This window comes from Ranitomeya variabilis, chromosome 6, assembly GCF_051348905.1.
Source record: "Ranitomeya variabilis isolate aRanVar5 chromosome 6, aRanVar5.hap1, whole genome shotgun sequence".
In the NCBI taxonomy this organism is placed as follows: domain Eukaryota; kingdom Metazoa; phylum Chordata; class Amphibia; order Anura; family Dendrobatidae; genus Ranitomeya; species Ranitomeya variabilis.
In genome coordinates this window covers 384450909-384468482 of record NC_135237.1, presented here as the reverse complement: position 1 = coordinate 384468482, position 17574 = coordinate 384450909, and the positions used below count along the sequence as shown (strand labels likewise).

The window sequence follows — 17574 nt, the reverse complement described above, 5'->3', positions numbered from 1 at the left end:
CGGATTCCACACGGACCTGCAGTGTGACTTGCGAGAAATACGCAGCGGTGTTAGTGAAAAGTCGGTAATTCAATTGCCGGCTTTTTCCTTCTCCTTCACAAACCCGACATGATATGAGACATGGTTTACATATAGTAAACCATCTCATATCCCCTTTTTTTTTGCATATTCCACACTACTAATGTTAGTAGTGTGTATGTGCAAAATTTGGGCACTGTAGCTGCTAAAATAAAGGGTTAAATGGCGGAAAAAATTGGCGTGGGCTCCCGCGCAATTTTCTCCGCCAGAATGGTAAAGCCAGTGACTGAGGGCAGATATTAATAGCCAGGAGAGGGTCCGTGGTTATTGGCCCCCCCGTGGCTAAAAACATCTGCCCCCAGCCACCCCAGAAAAGGCACATCTGGAAGATGCGCCTATTCTGGCACTTGGCCACTCTCTTCCCACTCCCTGTAGCGGTGGGATATGGGGTAATGAAGGGTTAATGTCACCTTGCTATTGGAAGGTGACATTAAGCCAGATTAATAATGGAGAGGCGTCAATTATGACACCTATCCATTATTAATCCAATTGTAGGAAAGGGTTAAAAAAACACACACACACATGATTAAAAAGGATTTTAATGAAACACAGCGGTTGTTGTAATAATTTATTGTTCTCGCAATCCATTTGCAAACCCTCGCTTGGCAAAATAATAAACGCACAATATACATACCTTCTGATGTCAGATCACGTCCCACGATGTAATCCATCTGAAGGGGTTAACTAATATTACAGGCAGGAGCCCTGCTAAATGCAGCTGTGCTCCGTGCCTGTAATCCCCCGGCGAATGAATGAAATGTAGGTCAATGACCTACATTTCCTTCAGTCGCGGTGATGCGCCCCCTGGTGGATGTCCTCATATGACCTGGAGCGTGGGAAAAAGTTCCCAGGCTGCAGTTCATGAGAACATCCACCAGAGGGCGCCTCACCGCGACTCAATGTAAGTACAGATCACTGCTTTCCTTTCAGCACCCGGGGATTACAGGCACGAGCGAGTGGTTTATCGCAGCTGTGCCTGTAATATTAGTTAACCCCTTCAGATGGATTACTTCGTGGGACGTGATCTGACATCAGAAGGTATGTATCTTGTGCGTTTATTATTTTGCCAAGCGAGGGCCTGGAAATGGATTGCGAGAACAATAAATTATTACAACAACCGCTGTGTTTATTTCATTAAAATCCTTTTTAATCATGTGTGTGTGTGTTTTTTAACCCTTTCCAACAATTGGATTAATAATGGATAGGTGTCATAATTGACGCCTCTCCATTATTAATCTGGCTTAATGTCACCTTCCAATAGCAAGGTGGCATTAACCCTTCATTACCCCATATCCCACCGCTACAGGGAGTGGGAAGAGAGTGGCCAAGTGCCAGAATAGGCGCATCTTCCAGATGTGCCTTTTCTGGGGTGGCTGGGGGCAGATGTTTTTAGCCACGGGGGGGCCAATAACCATGGACCCTCTCCTGGCTATTAATATCTGCCCTCAGTCACTGGCTTTACCATTCTGGCGGAGAAAATTGCGCGGGAGCCCACGCCAATTTTTTCCGCCATTTAACCCTTTATTTTAGCAGCTACAGTGCCCAAATTTTGCACATACACACTACTAACATTAGTAGTGTGGAATATGCAAAAAAAAGGGGATATGAGATGGTTTACTATATGTAAACCATGTCTCATATCCTGTCGGGTTTGTGCAGGAGAAATGAAAAGCCGGCAATTGAATTACCGGCTGTTCACAGATATCGCGCTGAATGAAATCTAAATACAGAATATATATATATGTGTCTCAATTACATATATATATATATATATATATATATATATATATATATACACTGTATATATGTTTTAATGAACATTTGAGCACATAAATCCATTAGATGTCGGTTTTGCAAGCCTGCGCGAAAATCTCGCAGTACGGATGCCATACGGATTACATACGGAGGATGCCATGCGCAAAATACGCTGACACACCCTGCCTACGGATCACTATTTTGGGAACATTTCACCGTATTTCGGCCGTATTACGGCCGTAAAATACGGACCGTATTGTCTTACGCCGAGTGTGACGCCGGCCTAACCCCGACACGTGTTTCGCACCAGCTTCCTCTTGGGGGCGTGCACATAGCATATGCTATGCACTGATTAGCAGCGGATCTTGTATTTACAAGACTTATTTTATATTGGCTAAGTGACACCTTGAATTCATTGGTGTTCGTTGTTGTTATGATGTATACTAAAGGAATTTAGCTGCTGCCTCACAGGTGCACATGTAGATTGTATTGCATTGTGTGACTTAAAGGCCGGCTTGTCTGCATTTGTTTTTCAGAAACCTACTGCTGAAATCTATGCACAGTGCTCTGACTTAATACTGTGCTGCTGAGCACATTTACTGTGTTAGTTCATTTTTTGTTACAAAATTGAGTAACTGCAGCTGTCCTGTATTGAACTATTGAGCCAGATCAAATTTAACTATAGAAATTTCATTATTACCGTCTGCTCCTGCTAGCCTTTGAACTTTTCTGCATTTTTCTGCCTTTTTCTGCCACAACATTTTAACTAATAATTTTTCAAAAAAATTTTTTTCAAGTTGATGAGGCATTGTTTTACTTTGTTTTATTGTGTGTAGTTTTTGTATATTAATAAAGTTATAACGTTTTAAAAGCCTAACACTTCTTGATTCAATATGCACCTTAATAGTTGCTCTATGGATCTTTATGTTCAACATTTGGAAACATTTCTGACTCTGTGGCACACCTATCTATTGTGCACACCGCAGCACAATAGAAAACAATTACGGTACATCAAATGTGTGGCTGCAATGTTAGTGTTGTGCAACTTGTCATGGTGTAGCCACAGCCTAAACGATGATGAGGAGCAATGGTCTGCCGCCTAGGTCCTCAATGTCTGGCACGTGTCCTGCAAGAAGAAAGGGAAAGAAGTTTTTCAATGGTCCTAATGATAGTTAAGTTTTGAATAGATACTGTTTAAAAAGTTGAGGAACACTGGTCACTGAACCCTTTAAAAGGAGTCAGAAGAAAGGAGACAGGGAGGAGAACATGCAGCGGGGGCAGCCAGCCGGTGCTCACTATGGGATGCTAGCACTGTCCATCAGGATAATGAGGAGGCATGATGGTGCCCATTCTCTTGGCCACGTCAAGGGTGTTATAGGGTCCAAGTCCCATACAACGCTGTGTAGGCCATTTAAAAAATAAAATTTGAGGGGTGATGGAAAAGTTTGATTTCTATCAAGATCCGTGCCCAGATGAGAAATGAGTATCACAAGCAAGCGCCTCTGCAAATACAGAGTTTGTAATCTTGGGGGTACATGCACAAGAAAACTTTCAGGTAAGTGTGCTCTGTAACTCACCTTGATCAGCGGTAAAGAAACGCTAAAAAGAATGAACATATGCACAGCAAAGATAGCCAGCTGCACATAGGTTCAGTCTTTCAAGCTTTCTTTTAACCTCTTCACAGATTTTTTTAAACACAGCGGTTAAAAGAAGTGACCTGGCCCTTCTTCAGGCGGCTTCCACTTGGAATCCGCTCACACAATACTATAATATTTGGAATTGAGAGTCCTCAGTGGTTGATACCTTTTAATGGCTAACTGAAAAGATGGTAACAAACTGCAAGCTTTCGACACTACGCAGGTCCCTTCATCAGGCATAGCTCTATGCACAGTCTCAAAAGCTTGAAATTTGTTACCATCTTTTCAGTTAGACATTAAAAAGGTATCAACCACTGAGGACTCTCAATTCCAAATATTATTCTATCTACTGGCTAACATGGTACCAAGATATATATCTTTCCTGCACACAATACTATACATACAAGTGTAAAACAGAAGCCGGCAACAGACCTGCTGCAAAGATTGATCAACTTGTCACCAAAGAAGAAGCTTCAAGACAAACACCTCTGGTGTCATGTGAACATAACCCTATGATTACTCATTCATGTGCTAGGGTATGCTCCCAATATATACATTGAGCATATTCATAGACTTCTATGAACAGTACATACACTAATGTGCAATCTAATTAGTAATATCTGGTCAATTACTCAACTTTGGGTATATGCAAACAGTGCTGCCATACTGTGTTTTTTCCCTGCTATTTGACCTCAAGTCATGTACAATACCTGTACTTTGCTCCAACAACTATACGAAAGAAATATTGACCTGTACGTGATAGTTGCTGGAACAGTTAACAGTGTGATTTCTGGAAGGTGTAAGTAAATATATAGTACACAAGCCAAATTCTCACACAAAAACACACAGTCAATAAAAGTCATGAGGCTTTGTAGCCAACGGCAATCCCACACCTCTCCAAGGCGTCAACATTAAGACACGGATACATTAAAGCTTCCCGGCTTCTGCAAGTTGCTAAACCTTTTGCAAAAGGGAGAATCATCATATGTAGAACAGGCGATCAGTTGGGGTCCTATAATTTCCCATGCAGTGTAAGGGTATGTGCACACGTAGATGGAACCTCTGCGGATTTTTCCGCACCTGTTTTGAGAAATCCGAAGGTAAAAAGCACTGTGTTTTACCTGCAGATTTACCTCGGATTTTATGCGTTTTTTTGTGCGGATTCCTATTATGGAGCAGGTGTAAACCGCTGCGGAATCCGCACAAAGAATTGACATGATGCGGAATAAACAACGCTGCGTTTCCGCGCGGTTTTTCCGCAGCATGTGCACTGTGGATTTTGTTTTTCATAGGTTTACATGGTACTGTAAACTCATGGAAAATTGCTGCAAATCCGCAGCGGCCAATCCGCAACGTGTGCACATAGCCTAACCTGGCAGGTGGCCACCAACAAACCCCTGGGCGTGTGAATTTAAAGCACATGGCCAGTGTAAGTAACTGAATGATCGCCCCAGGCCTCTCACTATAAATAATGTGAGAAAGCAGAATCAGCTCAGCCTCTGAATGCAGACAGGAAGGTTCCTAAAGGCGGCCATAATACTGGCCACAAGTAGCTTCTGGATGACCAGCTATTAACTAACTATGACTGGTCAATGACTGTTTCACCAACGCATTGGTACATGTTAGCCCACATGGGCTGAACAGCAACACCGGAAAGAGGTCAGGGGGTGAGTCATCAGCAGCACCTCTTCTGCCATGGGATGGGGGAAGGGGGTAAATCACTATCAGCACCCCCCTCACCCTGCAGCCAGGGGATCACCATTACCCCACATCTCATCCCCCAGCAGTGAATCACCAGCAGGATCACTAGCCCCCACAGGCAGTGGATCACTAGCCCCCACAGGCAGTGGATCACTAGCCCCCACAGGCAGTGGATCACTAGCCCCCACAGGCAGTGGATCACTAGCCCCCACAGGCAGTGGATCACTAGCCCCCACAGGCAGTGGATCACTAGCCCCCACAGACAGTGGATCACTAGCCCCCACAGGCAGTGGATCACTAGCCCCCACAGACAGTGGATCACTAGCCCCCACAGGCAGTGGATCACTAGCACCCCTCGGCAGTGGATCACTAGCACCCCTCACTGACAGCTCCCTTGTGATCACTCCTACATTCTATCAGCCACGTCTATACTCGTGTGATATCTGGAGCCTCGTCTGGGGTCGGGCATACAGCCACAGGCGCCTCCATACCCCGGATCGTACAGGACGAGCTCTGCAGCCCTTCTCCGCCCCTGTACAGACAGGCTGCCCGCGGCCCACTCACCTCCTCTAGGAAGCGGGTGACATCGTGCACCTTGTGGTGGAGGATGATCCAGGTGCTCTTGCTGTGATTGTGTTTCTGGATCTCGTCCAGGGTGTAGTACTTCACGTCCTTCTTGTCGGCCATAATGTCAGAGATCTACACACAGCGACCGCAGCCTCCCCGTCCGTACAGCTCACTGCTCCTTCCTGCATCGGGACCAGCACTTCCCTCCCTTACCCTGAGGCGTCGTCCCATTGGTTCAAAGCAGGTCCCAAAACATCCAATCAGGACAGGAGGAGGTTCTCGTCTTCTATTGGACAGGAAGAATAAGTGTGAATTGCTAATTGGTTGCGTTAGGGCGGGAAAGTTTCAGAGCCGGCGCTGCAGAGCCGTGTGTGGTGACAAGGCATCGATCTCCTGTCAGAGGCGCCTCCGACTCCTGTCAGGGCTTCGCTCCCTCCCGTGTGGGGCGTCCGAGTTCACACATTCTTCCTGCACAGAGACGGTGTAAGGTTCAGTCAGGAGCTAATAGCTGCACTGTGTAACTGAGGGAACACGGTCTGTGTGACTGGATAATTGTGTTTGTTAACCATACATTATATCGGGCCTCTACATACTGACATTACTTACTATTATCTAAAAACACAAAAAACCTGAGTTGAAGGAAATGTACACCACACAATGTGTTGGCGGAATATCGGAGCAGCCGTTATGTAGTGACCTGCACCCTGTATTTTTCAGCAAGCTTTTTTCATAACCTGAAAAGAAAAAAACATAAAACTGAATGTATTCACACAGTTTGAGAGTTGTAATGGATTCGCTCCACAAAATGCAGTTTGAACATAGTATCTGCCGAGTGTTGACTCATCTAAACCGGGCTAGTGCAGTCCGATAAAAAATCGTATTGTACTCTGACTAATGTCATTCTATTATTCCCTGATCAGCTGCAATTTTTTTGTCAGCTCACATCAGACCGATTAAAAAAAAAATGCAGCTTGCTGCAAATGGCCGCCTATATCAACGAGACTCGCCAATGCAAGTCAATGGGTGTGAGGAAAAAAAATAGCACAGGACACTGACCATGCAAGTGACATCCGATTTTTTACGCACCCATCTAGAAAACCTGACATTTCATCAGCATAGTATAGTAAATTCACTGTGTGACCCGTCAGATAGAAATATGTCAGTAATGTATATAATTAGTGCAGTGTGTATGTAGCTTAATGTTCATGTATTTAGCTAATAATTCAGTATCTTAAAGAAAAAAATAAAGTTGGGTCCCCTGAAATTTTAATAACCAGCTGAAGGAAAACTGACAGCTAGGGGCTGATGGTTATAGCATGGAAAAGGGGTTATAAACCCAGGCAATTAATATCAGCTCACAGTTGTATACTTAGCCTTTACTGGTTATTAAAATGTGGGACCACCCCAAAAAAATGACTTGGAAGGAGGGTATAATTAATTACTGGCAAAGGCTAGGCAGACAGCTGTGAGCTGTTATTAATAGGCTAGGAAGGGACAGTGGATATTGGCTCCCTCCCAGATTAAAAACAGCTCTCAGCCACCCCAGAAATGGCGCATCCATAAGATTTGTCAATTTTGGCGCATAGCCTCACTCTTCCTACTTGCCCTGGTGCGATGGCAAGTGGGGTAATAGCATTGGGGTTGTTTTAGCTTTGCATTGGCAACTGACATCAAGCCCAGAGGTTAGTAATAGAGTGGCGTCTATAAGCCGCTCCCATGACTAACCCTATAGTCAAATTGCAAAAAAAGCACAGCCAAAATAAAGTCCTTTATTTGAAATTACCCCCCTTCAACCATTTATTTTAAAATATTAAAAATATAAAAGCAAAGTTATACTCACCTTTCCGATGAGAAGATAATCCATCGATGTCCATGTCCCCTATAAAAGACAAAAAATAATAAACCACCATATTCCTCACCTGTCCGACAAGAAGATAATCCTTTTGTCCAGCAACAAGTCTAGCCCTGCTACATAAAGATGCCATGCTGAACGTTGCCATGATGCGAGCAGTCAGCCTGGCATCTAGCACAGACACTGAGCGCATGATAGCGCAGCATCAGTGTCTCGCGGTGACGTAAATTAATGTGAGCGGAGTTCATAGCCGATGAACTCCATTCACCTCACTGACGTCACCGCTAGCAGGTGATTGACAGGTCTCGCCCTATGTACACACAGGTAGAAATTTTGGTGTTCATCTCACCATTAAAAAAAAATTGTAATAAAAAGTTATCATACAGTTTTGGCCAAAAGTGTTGGCACCCTTGAAAGTGTTCCAGAAAACTATTGCAATTCCACATGTTTTCTTATTCACGTTCATTTCCTTTGTGTGCATTGGAACAACCCCAAAAGGACATGAGAAAAAAAGTAAATTGGACACAAACCCCCCAAAATGAGCCGAATAAAAATGTTGGCACTTTTCAAAATTGTGGGTAAACAACTTTGTTTCAAGTACGTGATGCTCGTTCAAACTCACCTGTGGCAAGTAACATGAGGTGGATATGAAAATCACACCTGAAACCTAGATAAAAGGAGAAGTTCACTCAATCTTTGCATTGTGTCTCTGTGTGTGCCACACTAAGCATAGAGAACAGAAAGAGAAGAGAACTGTCTGAGGACTTGAGAAACAAAATTGTAGAACAATATCAACAATCTTAAGGTTACAAGTCCATCTCCAGAGTTCTTGATGTTCATTTAACCACAGTGCACAACATAATCAAGAAGTTTACAACCCATGGCACTGTAGCTAATCTCCATGGACTTGGACGGCAGAGAAAAATTGATGAAATGTTGCAACTCAGGATTGTCCGGATGGTGGATAAGCAGCCCCAATCAGGTTTTTACGAAATTTAAGCTGTCCTGCAGGCTCAGGGTGCATCAGTGTCAGCATGAACTATCTGTCGATAGTTGAATGAAATGAAGCGCATATGGTAGGAGACCCAGGTGGACCCTATTGCTGACCTAAAAAGCTAGACTGCAGTTTGCCAAGATATACGGGAGTACGGCAAAATCCTTCAGTAAAACCATCTTGTGGACAGATGAGACCAAGATAGAGCTTTTCAGTCAAGCACATCATTCTACTGTTTACTGAAAACGGAATGAGAAAAAGCTTGTTGATGGTTATAGGAAGTGATTGATTGCTTTTATTTATTCCAAAGGATGTGCAACCAAACATTAAGTTGAGGGTGCCAACAATTTTGCCTAGCCCATTTTTGGGGTTTTGTGTGATATTGCGTCCAATTTGCCTTTTTTTCCTCTTTCTTTTTTTATGTTCTAGTAGACACAAAGGAAATAAACGTGTATAAAAAAATTGTAATTGCATTAATTTTTCTGGGAGAAATACTTCATTTCTAGAACAATTTCAAGAGTACAAGACTTTCGGCCGTGACTGTATATACTCCAAATATAACCAACAAATAAAGTAGCGCTCTGTAGCGCTATAGCATTAAAACATGAAATATATAAAATATGAATTGCATTACTGTTCTAGAAAATAGGAAAAATTGAGAATGCTTAATGCATAAATTGACCAATTTTTCTGTTTGGAAGTGACAGTTTAGTTAGGTTCTCAGCAACGAGAATTGCCTTTTTGCGGCTGCTGGGTACACATGAATTGGCCAATTTATGCGCTAAGCATTCTCAATTTTTTCTATTTTCTAGATAAGTAATGCAATTCCTTTTTCATGTGTTCATGCTATAGCGCTACAGAGTGCTATTTTATTTGTTGAATATACATGGAGGTGGCTACTCTTAGTTTGCACTTGTACACACCTGGTTACCGTTTTGAAGTGACGGTTAGTCTTTTGTTATTTGTATATACTCCAAAATAATACCAGAGGAAACTCCAGTATTTGCTGCAAAGTGTAAGGCTGTATTTATACCTGCATTTAAAAATTCTATTTGTCCTTTTTAGGAACAGAAACGTAATTTGTGTCCAAAACATATCCATTGCATTATTGATTATTATGTGTTGGGGTGTGTGAGTTCAGTTATGTGGCAGTTTTTAGAATCGGAAAAAAAGTTCTGTGTGATGCTCAATTTGTTTCCGTTCTGAAAACTGACACATAATGGAACACAAATGAACTCCATAATAATAAATGGGCCTTCTGCATCATTTAATAAATGGATATGCTTTGGACATTAATTTTATTTGTCTGTTCCTAAAATCTCTTGAACACCATCACACAGACCTCACTGCTGTATTCATGCAAGAGTAATAGAACCTAAAATACTTTATAAATTTGGTATCACTGTAATTGATATCACTGCACCCCAGCGTATTTGCTGTCTGAGAGCGATGTGGCAAAACATCGGATCACACTGGGACCAATGTTATTCTATGTGGCTGTGGACATGCCAAATTTTTTCCTAGTACTGAGACTAGAGAAAAAAATGGCTACATGCCCAAAGTTTGATCCAATATTCAGATCGCACTCGGCCGTGCAAGTCAATGACTGAGTGGAAAACATGGCATTGCACTCGGATGACATCTGAGTGAAATGAGATTTCCGCACACTCACAGAATGGAGAAAATTAAGAATTTTTTTTATCCATCTTCTCATACAAAGGAATCGGATCTCACTTTGATCAAACTCAGCCCATACATCCATGTAGTATAAAGCACAGCCTATAGTCATCCACATAGTGTAATCCATAGCCCATAGTCATACATGTAGTATTATACACAGCCAATAGTCATCCACATAGTATAATACACAGCCCATAGTCTTACATGTAGTAGTATGGTCACGGCCACCGTGCACTCACTGATTAGAAAAAAAACAAAAAAAACACCTTCCCTCAGCTCCCCCACCATGCGGCGCTCTCTTCTGAAGTCCGAAGCTGACTTCAGCGTGCGAGTGACGGGAGCGCATGACGTCACTGCCATGTGCCCCTGGTCACGTGCAGACCGACGTCAGTTGCTCGTCTCTGATCGGCCCGAAGCATGTATTGCTGCGCATGGACCCAATGTGTCTGCACCACAATACACTTCAGCTGAATGTGCATCCGAGGACATGAATCCAGCTGAAGCATTTGCTGTTGTCGGCAGGCTCCTCACCCGCTGGGCATCGGTTGCAGAAGCAACTGCCGTAGTTACGCTCCTGGACGTGTTCCACTTCTATCAACAAGATTTACCACTATGTAAAATTTGGCACATCTTCAGGCTGCTTAGACAAAGTTTTGCAAGGTAGTATGCATTGTTGAATTGTTTATCATTATAGGAGTGTGCCGATGGAGGAATCAATATTTTTTTGGGACTTGCCAGACCTCGAAAGTCTTTGTGCTGTTAAATTAACTATGAAGTCTGAAATATCACATTCTGATATTAGAAATAAACAAGTAAAACTTTCCAGGTAAATATTGTTTTTCGTTTCTGTCCTTTTAATTATTGTCTATGTTTATCCTATTAAAAACGAAAAAATGGTAACAGACATTATATCTCTCTGTGTAATTAAATAAAAATATATGATGGAGTTTTACCACAACAGACATATCGTAGCATTCATAGTGTCATAGCTTTTATGCTTATCTGGCACAAGTTTCACCAGTTCACTATTGATCAATGTCATACATGATATTGTAAAATCTATTAGCCATTTCATAGTTGATAGTGAATATTGAACAAAGGCTTTGACTTCCAGATGATCCTTATTTTTGGCTTGGAACCCCTGCCCCTCTTCCTCATCCTCTTGTAAACAGATAATTAATGTTGGTCATTTAATAGATCGCAGGCATGGATTCCACTCCAGCTTGCAGAAGGATGAGGGAGGTGACAAATTTAAGGCCCTAGCTTCCCTGTGTCACAGAACTGTAAGCATATACCAGAGACTGCTAATAAAAATTCATCTACTACAAGTTGAGTGCCAAAAAATTACTTCATTACAGAACTGTAAGTAGACTGCTTAAGGCAGGGTTCACATTAGCGTATATGTGTGCAAACATTAGCGTATATGTGTGCAGGGCATACCTGCGTACTGATCCGCATGCATCTTGCGTACCTATATTTAACATTGTGTACGCAGTGACATGCGTTTGCATCAGTTCGTATGCGTTTGCGTACGCATGCGTCGTTTCGCGATGTGCGACAAACACAACATGTTGCATTTTTTGAGGAGTCAAATATACTCAGGCTTGCGCATGCGGATGAGTGCATCAAAACAACGCATTACTGTCTGTGGGAACGCATTGGAACGCTAGGACATGCGTACGCATGCGTTCAATACACATGCGTACTTCAGACTGCGCATGTCCAGGAAATTATTTCACCACCTGCACCATGTGCATAAGCAACGCAAGCACATTCCAAACGCATTTAACGCATGTGTAGCGCCCCCACTGCCGCAGGGCCGAGGGGTACCCGGTACCGGGCCTCTGAGTCTCTGTTCTGGGGTTGTCACGGTGGCTAGACCCGGTCCGTGACCCTGCTGAGGGGCGTACAATGATAGGTGTGAGGGAATGGTGATGATGTGGTGGTGCGGTGCAGGTTGCAGTAAATAACGAGGACACCAGGTTGCAGTCTCTTTACCTCTTTACTGAAGGCTTCAGGGTCCTCAGTCTGGAATACGGTTAACCAGGCTGCGCAAGTCCGGCCGGTCCGATGGCACCTCCAGAGTTCCCTTTGCAGGTGGAAATCTGTGCCTACCCGCTAGCGCTTGTGTGTTGTAATCCTTCCCTGCTGAGCACCACGGGAGAGTCCTCACAACTGTTGTGTCTGTTTCTCGTGTTCCCTCACAACTCGATTCTGATGTTCTTCCACGTCCCCCAGATCTTATGGTTAGGACGCACCCGTATGACGGGGAGGCTCGGAGCTCTTCCGGGACTCTAGCGTCGCCCCACTCCTGTTGTTACCCCCCTGTGTCTTCCTAGGTCAATTGGGTGAGACAGCCCGCCTATAACTGACTGTCCTGCCGTAGGTTTGAAGTTTGGCTTGGAGCTCTATACTTCCTCGGCGTTCCGGCCACCGGTTATGCGCCTCAATAGGATGTTGCCTCGTCTTACAGCACGACTCCTACTGGTATTCTTGTTGCGTTGATCTCGTTTCTCACTCAGCACAATAAACCTCGCTTCTTGTCCTTTCTTGGGGTACCGCCGCTATATCGTGCAGGCGCGGTCCAGTAACGTTCTTCTCTGGTTGCTAGGCCTCTGTCAGGATCCCACCCCTGACAGAGACCCCTCTGAATCTTCCCTTACAACACCCTCTGCCACAAGGTGTTGCCTGGTTCCAACCCAGTCAGCTTTGTCTTCCAACTTCCTGCCTAACCCCCAGTTTTACCAGATTGTGAGGAGTGGCCTAATAAATAGAACCCTTAGCTCCCCCTGGAGGCCAGACTGTGAAATGTATTGGTGTCTGTGATACCTGGTCAGATGAACTCCTTCAGTGCCATCAGACATACCATAGCCCCCCTTAGCGGCGGAGCCACAGTACTGCAACGACCAGGACTCTGGGGCGCTGCACTCCCCCCCCGGTTAAATCCAGTACTCCTGGACTGGGAAGAAAACAACAATACATGTCAGCAAAAAGACATACAATTTTGAAAATGCAAGTACGAGTAAACTTTTTTAACAGAGCTTCCCTTTATGGGAGGTGAGGACACTTGAACGTTACAAACATGGTTAAATACTTTAAATAACATACTATAAATACTTTTCTTACCCAACCGGGTATTCTACTAAGTGCAAAATCTTTGAACAATTATTTAACTTTGCCTTTAAGGACGTACTCGCTGAATCCACTAAAGACCTTCTTATAACACATTATAAGGCTACTCAACGTTTTTGCATTCTCCTACTTTACGTCTGCAGGACCGCCTGTCCTAACTGCTCCAGACCTACTGCCTCTCCTTTCTGTACAGGACCGCCCCTTTCTGCCCGGGCCTACTGTCCTTCCACTACTATACACAGTATAGAACATATCATTTTTCTTTCAGTTCAAGATCACAGCAATCTCTGTATGGCTCCTAGGAGGACTCACTAACTAACCCCGTACGGGTTCACTTCCTGTCCTCGTTCTTCTATCAACATCATTAAACATTTCTTACAATCAACTAGTTGACTACATTTAACTTTCACATATCAGCATCATTACTTTTCTTTTTAGAGCATCATCATTCTCTAAGTACTATCAATGAACATCCCCTTTAAGAGGGGACCAAGTCTCTATGAGGTAGTGCAACTTCTCAAGCTGCCAGTCTGTTCTCAATAAGGACTCCGGTAATGTTTCCAAAAAAAACAGTATCTTCGCAAAGTGTCCTTTCTTCATGTAAAACCAGTAGAGAGCACCTTTAAGAAGGTGCAAACTATTTACAACATCAGTTTTCGAATCATTCACCGTCCATGATTCGGCAGTCTCTTGATAACTGGAGCAAAAATGGGTAACAAACAAAAGCAATAGGGATCCCGGATCAACAAAGGGATCCCTTTAAGAGTAACCCTAGACGGGTTTTAGCAGCAAAACAGTAGAAACAGTTAACTATTTACATATCTATGGCATCGAGGTTTACTCTCGCTCTGGCGGCCGTAGCTCTGCATAGACCTCGCCCGGCAAGGTGATCGGCGAGATCGGGGTCTTTAAGAAATACTCCATACCCGTGGCCCGATCCCAGGGTGTAAGGCGCCGGAGTCTATAGGTCCCAGGGAGAGAAGGTGCCGCAACGGGGCCTATCAGCAGGGCCTCTGCTGGCGGGGCAGGATCGTTCTTCATACCTGCTTCAGATGCGGTCCCTCCAGTGCCGATTTGCTCCGTCTCCGCTGGGATCTGGAACGCTGGTTGCAGGGCCTTGCGCTGCAGCGTTGTCCTCTCCGTTCGCAGCATCTCGCTTTTCGGCAGGGCAGTGCTTTCTGTGTTGTGTATCCGCTTTATGGGCTCCCCTGGTGGTTGCTGGTGGTACTGGTGACTTGTTTGCACTTTGCTTCTTCTGTTCACCTGCTTCCATCAGTGTTTGGGAGTTTCCTATTTAGCCTTGCTCTCCAGTCATTTCCTTGCCGGTCACCATTGTAACCAGAGCCTTCGGTTGCATGTTCCTGCTACTAGTCTGCTGATCAGCTAAGTGGACTTTGTCCTTTTGTTTTGTACCTTTTGTCCAGTTTGCAGTTTTTGTAATTCTCTGTAGCTGGAAGCTCTTGCGGGCTGAAATTGCCACTCCTGTGTCATGAGTTGACACAGGAGTCTTAAAGTAATTTCAGGATGGTTTTTGAAAGGGTTTTCAGTTGACCGTGAAGTCCTCTTTTGTATCCTTCTGCTATCTAGTAAGTGGACCTCTCTTTGCTAAATCTACTTTCATACTGTGTATGTCTTTTCCTCTTAATTCACCGTTATTACATGTGGGGGGCTGCTATCATCTTTTGGGGTATTTCCCTAGAGGTAAGCCAGGTCTGTTTCTTCCTCTACCAGGCGTAGTTAGTCCTCCGGCTGGCGCGTGGCATATAGGAAGCCGTAGGTATGCTCCCTGGCTACTGTTAGTTGTGTGGTAGATTTAGTTCACGGTCAACTCGAGTTTCCATCACCCGAGAGCTCGTTCGTTACTTATGTGTTTTTTACGTTCCCTTGCCATTGGGAACCATGACAGTATGACCGGCCTACAAAGTGTTAATTGTTTGGGCTGAAGCAGGAGAAAAAGAAGTGTTGAAGGGAAATTTTTTTTTTTTCTTTCCCTCAGAGTTTTGCTGCCTAGCCCTTAATTGCTGTCTAGCTGCTTCTTACCTCCTCTTAACCCTTGAATGGCTCTGACCTTAGCTGTTTAACATGGATGTTCAGAGTTTGGCTGCAGGTTTAAATAATCTTGCTACGAAGGTTCAAAATTTACAAGATTTTGTTATACATGCTCTTATTTCTGAACCTAAAATCCCTACACCAGAGGTGTTTTCCGGAGATAGATCTCGGTTTTTGAATTTCAAATATAATTGTAAATTATTCCTTTCTCTCAGACCTCACTCCTCAGGAGATCCTGTCCAGCAGGTTAAGATTGTAATCTCTTTGCTGCGAGGTGACCCTCAAAATTGGGCATTTTCATTGGCACCAGGGGATCCTGCGTTGCTCAATGTGGATGCGTTTTTCCTGGCTTTAGGGTTGCTTTATGAGGAACCTAATTTGGAGATTCAAGCTGAAAAAGCTTTGATAGCCCTATCTCAAGGGCAAGATGAAGCGGAGATATACTGCCAAAAATTTCGTAGGTGGTCTGTGCTTACTCAGTGGAATGAGTGCGCCTTAGCGGCAAATTTCAGAGAGGGCCTTTCTGATGCCGTTAAAGATGTTATGGTCGGGTTCCCTGCGCCTACAGGTCTGAATGAGTCCATGACAATGGCAATTCAGATTGATCGGCGTTTGCGGGAGCGCAAACCCGTGCACCATTTGGCGGTATCTTCTGAAGAGACGCCAGAGAAAATGCAATGTGACAGAGTTATGTCCAGAAGCGAGCGGCAGAATTATAGGCGTAAAAATGGGTTATGCTTCTATTGTGGTGATTCTGCTCATGTTATATCGGCATGCTCTAAGCGTACTAGAAAGGTTGACAAGTCCATTTCAATTGGCACTTTACAGTCCAAATTTATTTTGTCTGTAACCTTGATTTGTTCATTATCAGTTATTACCGTGGATGCCTATGTGGACTCGGGCGCCGCTCTGAGTCTTATGGACTGGTCCTTTGCCAGGCGCTGTGGGTTTGATTTAGAGCCTCTGGAAGTCCCTATACCTCTGAAGGGTATTGATTCTACACCTTTGGCTTGTAATAAACCACAGTTCTGGACGCAAGTGACTATGCGTATGACTCCAGACCATCAGGAGGTGATTCGCTTCCTTGTGTTGTACAATTTACATGATGTTTTGGTGCTTGGATTACCATGGTTACAGTCTCATAACCCAGTCCTTGACTGGAAGGCTATGTCTGTGTTAAGCTGGGGATGTCGGGGGGCTCTCTGAGGCCTTGTATTGATTATCGTCTCCTGAATAAAATTACAGTCAAATATCAGTATCCGTTGCCTTTGCTGACTGATTTGTTTGCTCGCATAAGGGGGGCTAAGTGGTTCTCTAAGATTGATCTTCGTGGGGCGTATAATTTGGTGCGAATTAAGCAGGGGGATGAGTGGAAGACTGCATTTAATACGCCTGAGGGCCATTTTGAGTATTTGGTAATGCCTTTCGGCCTTTCTAATGCACCTTCTGTCTTTCAGTCCTTAATGCATGATATTTTCCGGGAATATTTGGATAAATTTATGATAGTGTACTTGGATGATATTTTGATTTTTTCTGATGACTGGGAGTCTCATGTTCAGCAGGTCAGGAGGGTTTTTCAGGTTTTGCGGGAGAATTCTTTGTGTGTAAAGGGTTCAAAGTGTGTTTTTGGGGTTCAAAAGATTTCCTTTTTGGGGTACATTTTTTCCCCTTCTATTGAGATGGACCCTGTCAAGGTTCGGGCTATTTACGACTGGACGCAGCCTACTTCTCTGAAGAGTCTCCAGAAATTCTTGGGCTTTGCTAATTTTTATTGTCGATTTATAGCTGGTTTTTCTGGCGTTGCTAAACCTCTGACGGATTTGACTAAAAAGGGTGCTGATGTTGCCAATTGGTCCCCTGCTGCCGTGGAGGCCTTTCGGGAGCTTAAGCGCCGCTTTTTGTCTGCCCCTGTGTTGCGCCAGCCTGATGTTTCTCTTCCCTTTCAGGTTGAGGTCGATGCTTCCGAGATCGGAGCGGGGGCGGTTTTGTCGCAGAAAAGTTCCGACTGCTCAGTGATGAGACCTTGTGCGTTCTTTTCGCGAAAATTTTCGGCCGCCGAGCGAAACTATGATGTTGGTAATCGGGAGCTTTTGGCCATGAAGTGGTCATTTGAGGAGTGGCGTCATTGG

At 44.1% G+C, this 17574-nt stretch overlaps 2 protein-coding genes across 4 annotated transcripts in view; one reads left to right on the top strand and one right to left on the bottom strand.

Annotated features, from left to right (window-relative positions):
- The window catches only part of CYB5A (cytochrome b5 type A), a 35707-nt gene extending 29805 nt beyond the window's left edge, over positions 1–5902 (bottom strand). The window contains exon 1 of the mRNA XM_077270094.1: positions 5736–5902. Within this exon, the coding sequence (XP_077126209.1) occupies positions 5736–5858 (123 nt within the window). The 5' untranslated portion in view covers positions 5859–5902. The remainder of the gene's footprint in view (positions 1–5735) is intronic.
- A 186-nt stretch (positions 5903–6088) lies between these two features.
- Positions 6089–17574, top strand: part of C6H18orf63 (chromosome 6 C18orf63 homolog) — a 570510-nt gene continuing 559024 nt past the window's right edge. For 2 of the 3 annotated variants that reach the window (XM_077270092.1, XM_077270091.1), the window contains exons 1-2: positions 6089–6221; positions 10959–11090. In XM_077270092.1, coding sequence (XP_077126207.1) covers positions 10969–11090 — 122 coding nt within the window. In that variant the 5' untranslated portion in view covers positions 6089–6221; positions 10959–10968. The remainder of the gene's footprint in view (positions 6222–10958; positions 11091–17574) is intronic. The other variant, XM_077270093.1, reaches the window with a different exon arrangement.